The sequence below is a fragment of the Pimephales promelas genome, chromosome 21 (assembly GCF_988280905.1).
Source record: "Pimephales promelas chromosome 21, fPimPro1.hap1.1, whole genome shotgun sequence".
NCBI classification, from domain to species: domain Eukaryota; kingdom Metazoa; phylum Chordata; class Actinopteri; order Cypriniformes; family Leuciscidae; genus Pimephales; species Pimephales promelas.
In genome coordinates this window covers 6,820,595-6,831,403 of record NC_142789.1, presented here as the reverse complement: position 1 = coordinate 6,831,403, position 10,809 = coordinate 6,820,595, and the positions used below count along the sequence as shown (strand labels likewise).

Below are 10,809 nucleotides of genomic sequence, written 5' to 3'. Positions count from 1 at the left end.
CTAGCCTTTATATTGATATCTATGGCTTCAGTTCTTTCTGATGGAAAAGAGCGAAGGGGCGTCGTCCATCTTTTTTACAGTCTATGGTTAGAACACATTCGATCACATGAGCGTTTGCTCAATGAAAGCAATCTGGTCGAAGGCGTTTTTGACTACCTCTGGAAGTGGTCGAAAGTGGACAAGCTCAAAACATTTTAGACCCCGTTTACACCTGTATTTAGATCAACCAAATGCATCTTATAAAAAGGTGTAAACAGGGCCTATCTAGCCTCTCCTGCTGCCTTCGTGCGCAGCGCTTCATGATAGTGCGATGGATATATGATTTTTGAGACAAACAAGTAGGCCCTAATCGACATCACACATCCCTTCACATTTGTCTCTTTGCCGTTTTTATTATAGATTTTTTAATCTTATTAATTAACGTGAAAATATTGCCATTTGGGGCCTATTATTCGGTATGGACTTTCTAAACCACCAGTAGTTTTAGCTTGTAAAGTTGCTATTGCTCTACTAAACCAGCTGTTTTAAACACATACAAAAGTTCTCAGGCTTAAAATCACCCATTGTTGGAACCGCTCATGATATTATGGAGGTCAAACTGAGTGATTGGTATAAACTATTTGTATTCTACTGGCAGCCCAATAAAATGTTACAATTATCAGACTAGTAATTAAACATTGCACTTTAAAAACCTGTGATTAAGTGTTTGGAGGGGGTCTTTTCTATGAAGTTCTCCTGTAAAATAGCAAAGCATTGACCATTATGGGGCGAATTCACTAAATAGTTGCACCACTGTAGCGTGTGGCATTTCCGCACAAAACCATGCGTCTTGTTTACTAGCTGCAATCCAACTTAAAGAGATAGTTCAGCCAAAAATGAAAATTCTGTAATTCTGTCTCACCCTCATGTTGTTCCAACTGCGTTCATCTTCTGAACACATTTTAAGATATTTTAAGATAGGTTTCTTAAGGGAATAAAACTGGCCGGCCCAAAAGTTATCGTTAAAATAGTCTGAGTGACTACAGTAGCTCAAGTTTATCAAGCGACGAGAATACTTTTTGTGCGCAAAAAACTAACAAAAATAACGACTTCATTTAACTATACATTTCCTTCTCTGTGGGCCGTGAGATTTCAGTTTCTGTGTGTTGCACGTCACACGTAGGCTCACTATTACAACCTAGAAACTTTGCGGCCAACAGAGAAGGGAATGAATAGTTGAATAAAGTCCTTATTATTGCGCCCAAAAAGTATTCTCGTCTCTTGATAAACTTAAGATTGAGCCACTATTGTCACTCGGACTAGTTTAACGATGTCTTTCATAACTTTTGGGCTGGCCAGTTTCGATCCCTTAAGAAGCCTATGAAAGAGCGATCCAGCTCTCAGATTTCATCAAAAATATCTTAATTTGTGTTCCAAAGATGAACGAAAGTCATACGGGGTTGGAACAACATGAGGGTGAGTAATTACTGACAGAATTTTTATTTTTGGGTGAACTAACCCTTTAACCAGGTTCTATATGTGCCAATATAGCACTGTGCCATGCGTATTTAAATGATGTCATTGTCAATCTTTCATCGTCAGCTCACTTTCTATCCAAATGAAGCGCTGACAGAAAACAGATTTTATTTTAAAATGGATGTTTGTGTGCATTTTCCAGTAGTAATTGTAGCAAGCAAATATTTTCTGACCTTTTTAAAAAGTTCCTGCTTTGAAAATTGCACCGCCCACGCTGTCTCTAAGCTATTGTCTGAAAACATGGCGCAAGTACTTTCGTGGCAACCATTACCTGATTCGCTTACTTAAAGGGATACTTCAGGATTTAGCATTAAGCTTTGTATCAGTAGAAAACCAGTAGTATTTTTCAATTACCGTGCCCCCACCCCCTCGATATGAGAGAAAAAAATCATTTTTAGTATGGAAAAAATCCTCCTATGACGCAAAAATCTTAATTTTGCGTCATTAGAGGATTTTTGTGCCAGAGGCTAAAGACTACAGCCAGTGTTCCGCATGTTTTCACCACACCCATATGGGGCGGGATCTCACTCACAGAATGTAAAGATCGTGTCAGCCATCTTTCTGTAGAAGCTAAGCTAACAGTCTCTTGCCTCTTGGTCAGTGTAGAAAGTTTGAACAGTCAATTAATCACAATGGCGGAGGGTAGTTTTGAAGTTGAAGGGAATTTTGAAGATCTCTTATGAGAATCTGATGTTTTGGGAGTGGCCTCGTAAGAGCAGCAAAGCAAATGCATTCTGGGAGTTGTTGTCTTTCAGCCACATGAGTAAAAAATACATTTTCTGCCTTTTCTCAGTCTAGAAAGCTTCAATTTCGAAAATAATTTCACATTTCTACTATATAAACGATACACATTCATCTTCCCAGAGGTGAAGTATCCCTTTAAGTGAATCGGGTGCTAACACAACGCTGACAACACGTGCAAATACACAATGCTAATTTGTGGGCGCAATATATTCTAAAGCCGAAAGTAAACTTCTCCACTCCGTGTTCCGCTCCGGCTTGCAGACAGTGAGCATGACACAATTTTCGTGTCCATGCACCCCATATGCTTGGAGCCCAATTTTTGTGTCCACGTGGACTTGTGGACGTACAACAGTGCATGTGTGAGCGATTTTAGTGCTCAAAAAGAAAAGTCCACTAGCACCGAACACATCCATCTGTGCTCAGTCAATAGAGTACACTTTGAAGTGCTTGCACACACAATTGTGTGTTAGATGGAGCAGAACACGGAAAATGAAGTATTCCCGGGCCCTAAGTGAATTCCCCCTTATCCATTTTACTTAACAGCTTCCAGGTCAAGTCTTACACAGCCTCAAAAACACTCTCCCTCCCTCATTAAGTAGTTTCATACACTGTTTTTTTAACGGAGATCATTTTCTTGTTACATCTTAGGACCTGAAGGATCAGCATCGGATGAGGATCCATTCTCCCCATTCTCTCCACAAGGGGATGGGATTTCGTCCGGGACACCGTTGAGGTCGGACTTATTGGGGGGCTTGTCGTGCATCTGTCCGCCATCCCCTGGTTTTGAAGACTGAGCTCCATTTACACATGCCGCTCCTTCTGATTTCCCAAAGTTAAAGAGTTTCCCAGGATTGAAGGACTTGTTGGGTGATTGGGACCTCTCCGCCCTCTCCTGGACTGGAGGAACTGTTGACGTGCTAGAGGAAGCTGTTGCAGTCTCTTTCTTGTTCTCGGGAGACTTCAGGAACTTGAAACTAAGAAATCCCGGCAGCTTGGGTTCACTACCCGTGGGCGACTGTGGGGAACGGGCTGTGCCGGAAGAAAACTTGTTCTGTAGAGGGATGATCTGCTTCAGTTTCATGACATTGTTGTTACCGAGAAGTGAGCTGGGTCGCTTGGGTTTCTCCCCCCCAGAAGCGCTCCCCCCACCCCCTGGTCTGGATTTGCCACTTTGGCTCTTGTCGTGGTGGTGGTCGCCACCCGAGGAGTCCGAGCGTCCATCGTCTCGATCCCGCCGGGCCTGATAATCCGCCTGGCGCTGCCGCTCCTCTTCCTCGCGCTTCCTCCTCTGCTGCTGCTGGAAATGCTGCTGTGCCTGACGCTCATGCTTCTGAAAACACATGTCCACCAGCAATGAATCCAGTTGCTGCCACAATTCTAGATTCAGAATGTTGCTATGCAGTTGCTAAGGTGTTCTGGGTGTTTTAGTATGTTTCTATGTAGTGCTTAGGGTGTTCTAGGTCAATGGTTCTCAACCTTTTCGACTCAATATAGGCGCTTTTCCACTGCATAGTACGGTACGGTTCGGTTCGGTACGTCTCACTTGTGGTGCTTTTCCACTGCATGGTACGGTACAGTACGGTTCGCTTCAGGTCGCTTTAAATGGTACCTGGTCTGTTGAGGTTCCAAGCGTACCGTACCGGTACTAAAATGTGACGTGAAACACTGCAGATCACTGATTGGTCAGACAGAATCGTCACTACCAGCGTCACTACTAGCGTCATTGGATTTGCGACACGAGACACTTTTTTAGCAGTATTTTTGTTTTGCTGCCATCAGCCTCATTTTAAACACATTTTTCCGTCTAGCAGTTAAAAACAACCACATACCGAGAATCAGGAACACCATCCCCTCGATAGTCTCCATTGTTCCTGTGTTGTGGGTTTGAAAATGTGGCGCTTTTAAGATGATGTCATGGCAGTAGAGGCGCGCGCAAATAACGATCAGTCCCACACACTTTGAAGGGGTACTACTGCAGTGGAAACGAAAAGCGATCCGAACTGTTCCGCGCCGAGTCGAAGCCTACTGAGCCGAACCGTACCGTACTATGCAGTGGAAAAGCGCCATATGTTCAACACAATATTCAAAGCCCCCATATAGGCCAAGATATTGATAAATTATTTTCAGTATTTCTGACATTACTATGACAGAGCTGCTTGTTTTAAAGGGATAGTTCACCCAAAATTTTAATTACCCCATGATTTACTCTTCCATGTAATCCATGTAGATTTGGCTTATCGCAAAGGCTGCGATTGTTTTTATGCGCATATTGTCATTGATGTACACTGCTCCATCTGAAAGCACCCTGAGTTTGAGCCACTTATAGTGTGCATTTGAAAAAGCAACACATGAGAATCATTAATGAACCTCCTGTCCAACAAAAGACCACATTTAATAACATGCTTTACTCCAAACTCATGACAGTTGAGCATCCTGTTAGATGATGTGGCTTCTTACACAGAATAAGGCAGTCGTTTATAAGTCATGTTTAGTCAACCATCAAAGTGTTTAAATCTTCTATTTATTGATGCCCGATTTCCTGGAATGATGTGGGTTATTGTAGTACTTCTGCGGCGGGGGATATTTGGCGTATCTGCGTGAGAGCGCCCTCTGGCGTTCAGATGAAGCAGCATTTACAACCGATCAGTCGCAAATTTGAACTGACAAGCTGCGCATAAAAAATCTATTTATTTCGCAATTATTTGTGCAGCCCTACCCTCAAGCCATCCAAGGTGTATATGACATTCTTCGTTCAGACGAATACAGTCAGAGTTATATTAAAAGATGTCCTGACTTTTCCAAGCTTTATAATGGCAGTGAATGGCCGTTTATGTTTTGAAGTCCATCAAAGTGCATCCATTCGTGTTTATAAAATCTCATGGTTGAGAACCACATGATTGTTCCCTCTCCCCACTCCCCTGCGGACCTGCACTCACATTGCATTTTATCATTCCAGCTTGCCTCATTACAATGCAATCTTTTGTTTTGAAGAAAACGGGAAGAAATGCCTTCTTGCTAATCGTTTGGCTCATGGATTTATCACTTATGCAGCACAGCGATAAACCCTCTTTTGGCATTAAAAAATACTGTCAGGATTTTTTAAAGACACGTAGTGAAAAATTAGCACTGAAAACCTGTGGACACAGTTATTTTTTAGGCTGATGATCTTATTGCATATGCATTTGTAGGAATTTCCCTTTCGAAGACAAAATTTAAATCGCGTAATGTGATTTATGAAGCTTTGCACTAGTCAACTTATGTATTTGAGCCATTATTTACCACCCAAAAAAGTATATCTTAAACCAGATGATAATTTGCTACTACTCTTGGTAGATTGTGTTGGTCATTATGGATACTATGCTACATCGGTGTTCTTTAATTTGTGCGTTGTCAGTAGATTATCCGTAGAACTTTCCACTCCCATCTGTGTTTATCTCACAATAATTTGCCCTATTTAGTAAATCTGGCCCTTAGTTTCCTAAACATTCGTGGTCAATCACCACTACCAATATAAAACTAAATACTTTGTTGAAATCATCAGAATGGCTTTTGAGGGGTTGGGGCGGTGGATGGGCTTGTACCTTAAATGCCTCTTTGCGCTGAAACTCCAGCTTGGCCATTTCCTCTCCCACCCAGCTGGGGATGTCTGGTATTGCCACATGAATGATATACTTCAGTAGAACTGCAAAGTGCTGGTCATAAAAGGAAAGACAGAAAGAAGAACAGAAGCCAAAGTCTGTTTATTATCATTTTCCTCATGTGTGGTATAACAAAAATCGGAATAAAGTTCTCCTGGAGTCACGGCGCAGAACATACAGTCTTTAACACCAAATCCTATAAACAGAAGAAAATAGAGGGCTTCATAAGGAATAAGGATATTCAGACTAACTGGCATTGTCTGAGAACTGAATAGAGGTAAGGTTCATAATTGGCCTGGTGGCATAAAAGTAATAACGATAACGATAAATGTGAATGACCAAGCTACACTCATGCTTTCAGTCCTCAGTGTGCAATGGCTTTTTTTTTGCTCCGATTTGCAGTTTTAATGAGTTGATTCTAATTGCTGAAAGTCAGAGTGGGTCTGCATATTTTTGGGCAGTCAGAATTGGGAGATTTAAGAGAAAATTGAGCAGTGTATTATGGGCAGGGAGTGGTTTTTTAGCGTCATACCATGATTGCATCCAGTATGAAGATATCAAGCATGTTTGATATTTTGATTTTGAGCTAATCTATAAGGCCATTAAACTAAAGCTGGGTACACACTTAATGACTAGCTGGAACATTCTAAGACTGAACTGAACACATTTTCTAACAACTGGAGAAGATTTTAAACACCGACTGTGAACCGAATGAATGCGACTGTCTCTGACTCGGTGCGTTTGTGTATAATCAGTCGTAACTCAAGTATCAAATTAATTTCATAATCGGCCTTCAGTCGTGTCCTCGGCTTAACACCGTGTCCTAACTCGATAAAACGCGATAAAATTCCAGCGACTGCAAGTGTGTCTGTCCACACTAGATGCGACGCGACTGTGAGACGCCACACGTTGTGATCAAAAATCACACCCATTCAGAACAGCGTGAAAGCGCACTGCTGGCCCGCACTCGCATTGGAAATGGGTAAGGACATAATCAATTCAAGAAATAACATTATTAAAAATCAAAACATTAACAAAATATACATTGACTAATTTTGTTATGAAGTACAGTTGTATGTTTGCATAGAATTCATTTTGAACGCTATATTATATGATTTCAAAATCTGAGGTAAATTATCCGTTATCTTGTGGCACAGTGACCTATTTTTAACTAAAAATAAATAACGTGTACTCATAACCAGTGTAATTTCTTCATTCTGTCAGCTGCGACGTCGCAGAAATAGGAACCGTTTCTAAATTAGAAACTTCGCGTGTCGCCGTCGCGTCGGGTTAGGACAAAAGCTCTAACATGGAAAAGATACCTTTTGTCGCGGCGTCGCGTCGCGTGTAGTTAGGACACGGTGTAACAATTACATGAACAAAGAAACGCATGCTAGTTCCCCTTTTATCCAAAGTGAATTCAGTACAATTAGTAACTTCATAACCTACAACCAGTGTTGTGCAAGTTACTTCCAAACTGTAATACATTAGGTATTACTTGTTACTGTTATTTAAAAGTAATTCATTACCTTACAATATTACTGTCTCAGAATAGTAATGCGTTACATTACTCATGTATTACTTTTGAGTTACTTTCACCAAAATAACTAAGTAGAACTTAACTTTGGGGCTGTAACGATATGCAATATGAAACCGAAATCGCGATTCGCCACACGACTCAGATCAACGAACCTACAGAATCGCGACACACTTCTTCCAACTCCAGCGTTATTCTCCTTACCGTCCAGATCCAATGCTGCCTTATCTTTAAATTAGGCTATTAGTATTATTTGAAGTTAACATTATAAAATGCGTAGACCTACACCACAAAACTAGTTGAGGATAAATTATTTAAAATTGGGGAAGTCCAGCATTATGGACATGACATTTGCAGTCAAAGCTTGAAATAAAAATTCTAAGAAAATTCATGTATTGAAACGTATATAGGCTACTTCCTTAAAGGACTCCAGACATTAGACAAATATCAGTCTATGTTTTATTTTTAATATTAGGGAAAAGACATTCATGCGTGACAAAAAAATAGGAGGCAAAATACATTTTTTGTAATTCTGTTAATTACACTGCGCAAATCGGATGAGGAAGGGTTGGCTCTCCAGTCTCCATAGAACTTAAAATATTCATTTTATTTTAGTTTTCGTGTTCGCATTTATGAGGAAAAAACAATGTTACAGACGCGACCGCTCTGAACTGGCACTAAAAGACTGCTTTAAAACGTTCACATAGTCTGTTGCGTTTAAGAAGTAAAAGCAGACAATACACTGTAATACAACTGTAATACAAGCCTCACTGAACATGTAACGAGTAAAATATTACTGAAAATTGATTAGTAATGCCTTACACTACTGCGTTACAGCAAAAAGTAATATGTTACTGTAATGTATTCCTTTTGTAATGCGTTACTCCCAACACTTCCTACAACAACACTAATGATGTCAGGGTTCAGTTAGAGTGAAATATACTAAGGTTCAGACTACACATTATTTTTGGCTTTTACAATAGTCACTGTGACAGATTATGTGATTTTTGACTCCTCATGTCATCATGTCATGGACAAGAAACATGTTAGACTACATGCCACTTATCGACCAATCATCGCTTAGCATCTTTAATGATGTGCGTGATGTCAATGAGGTGGAGGAAATAGCAACTGAGCTCTGGAAATGACCCTAAACAAACAACGGCTACAGAAGCGGGGTGTTACCCTAATGCTAATTCTAGGACTCGCAAGGTTAGCGCCTCTGCTATCTTTCATCAGCATTTATCTTTTTTTCACTGTTTCATGGTAGTCCTTCAAGGAAACACCATAGAGGCAGGAGTATTGTTGCCATAGCTTCACAAACCTTTCCTCCATTTCATGATTCCACCTAGCAGCCCCAATAACATCGTCTCTCTTTTGTTTTACCAAGTCTGAAAGCTGTGTACGCAAGAGCTTCTGTGCTCTTATTGGTTAACGGAATATGGATGTAGTGTCCATGACATCACCCGTAGGTTTCTGAAGAGCATTTTTGAAACCCGGCGGTGCCGGCTGTCGCCATGTTGGAAGCGAAACACTCCCGGATAACCGGAAAATGCTAGACATTCTGTCGGGACATCACAAAGCAGCGCAGGCACGGCGTTGGTTGGCGTTCACTATGACACACTGTGCGAGATAATCAAATGATTCTCGCTTCCCGACCCCATTGTCGCTTACAAATAATCACAACATCCTAAGTCAAATAATAATAATACATTCAAAAGTTAAATGGATCGTGGCAAAATTGGGCTGGCATTGTGCAGTCTGAACTTGGCATTAGATTTATAGGGATTGTGTGTATGTGCTTGAGTGTGTGACGGTACCTCTAGGATGACGATTGAGATAATGGCCATCTCCGGACTGAGCCAGGGAAACAGTCTCTGTAGCTGCCCACACTGACCAATCAGATAGCAGTTCACTATGATGGCAATCAGACCCATGGCTTCCATCACTGTCTGTGCAATGATAGAGGATTTTACACAACCTTGTGATTTAAAGACACTCCTAGAACAATGTCAACTTAACACATTTGTCCTTCGGTGTAGTCTCACCTGCCACTGTCCGATGCTCCCCACCCTCAAGCCGAAAGGTCTCTGTAGGCTGGTGCACAGTTTAAACGCGTCACTCCGGATCTCAATGATATTGTTGATGAGGGCACACATGGCGGCCAATGGGAAGGCAGATGAAAAGAGAACCACATATCCAAACTGAACAAACATCTCCTGGTAGTCCTGAAATGTGTCCTGGAAAGCAGTTAAGAGACGTTGTTTTAGAAGTTTAGAGGTTTTCTGAATGTATGTCAGTTGGAAGTATGTGTTTGACTGCAGGTAATCAGAACACACAGATATTCGTTGTTTTCTGATAACACGCATACATTACAGAGACATTTGTAGTAGACTTCTTTAGTCAGAAACCATTGTGTTCCATTTTAGATAGTGTTAATATTATTTAAAATGTTAAAATTATCATTATATAAATGAAAATTTACACTACCATTAAAAAAAAAACTTTTTTAAAAAGTCTATTATTCTCTCCAAGACTGCATTTATTGGTAACACTCTATAATAACTGCGAGCTATTAATCATTTGTTAACCATGAGTAAACAGTTAATTCATCATTTATAAAGCATTAATAGACATTAATAAGCAGCTTATAAATAAAAGCGGTAACACTTTACAATAAGGTTCATTAGTTAACATTAGTAAATGCATTAACTAACATGAACTAACGATGAGCAATGCATTAGTTACAGTGTTTATTAATCTTTGTTAATGTTAGTTAATACAAATACAGCTGTTCATTGTGCGTTCATGTTAGTTCACAGTCCATTAACTAATGTTAACTAATACAACCTTTGATTTTAACAACGTATTAGTAAATGTTGGAATTAATATTAACTAAGATTAATAAATGCTGAATAAGTATTGTTCACATATTGTACATGTTAACTAATGTAGTTAACTAATGAACCTTATTGTAAAGTGTTACCATAAAAGCTATAAATGCTTTCTTCTCGATTTAAAAGCATTCCTATAAAAGTAATCTTATGAACCACTGACAACTCTTAAATAACTGCAATTCTTCATTTAGAAATGATAAATTGATCATTAATAAAGGATGAAAATATAATTATTAAACAAATTATAGGAATGCTTTTAAATCGAGAAGAAAGCATTTATAGCTGTATTTGTAAACTGCTTATTAATGTCTCTGTTAATGCTTTATGAATGATGAATTAACTATTTATTCATGCTTAACTAATGATTATTAGCATGTAGTTATTATAAAGTGTTACCCATTTATTTAATCAAGAATACAGTAAAAACAGTGACATTGTAAAATATTATTACAATTTGAAAAATTTGTTTTCTATTTTA

General features: G+C 39.6%; 1 protein-coding gene across 1 annotated transcript in view; it reads right to left on the bottom strand.

The window, feature by feature from the left end:
- Window positions 1-699: 699 nt before the first annotated feature.
- Window positions 700-10,809, bottom strand: part of ano8b (anoctamin 8b) — a 41,945-nt gene continuing 31,835 nt past the window's right edge. Inside the window, exons 14-17 of the mRNA XM_039667346.2 lie at window positions 9,483-9,674; window positions 9,255-9,386; window positions 5,841-5,951; window positions 700-3,589 (exon numbers count right to left, since the gene is read on the bottom strand). Coding sequence (XP_039523280.2) covers window positions 2,897-3,589; window positions 5,841-5,951; window positions 9,255-9,386; window positions 9,483-9,674 — 1,128 coding nt within the window. The 3' untranslated portion in view covers window positions 700-2,896. The remainder of the gene's footprint in view (window positions 3,590-5,840; window positions 5,952-9,254; window positions 9,387-9,482; window positions 9,675-10,809) is intronic.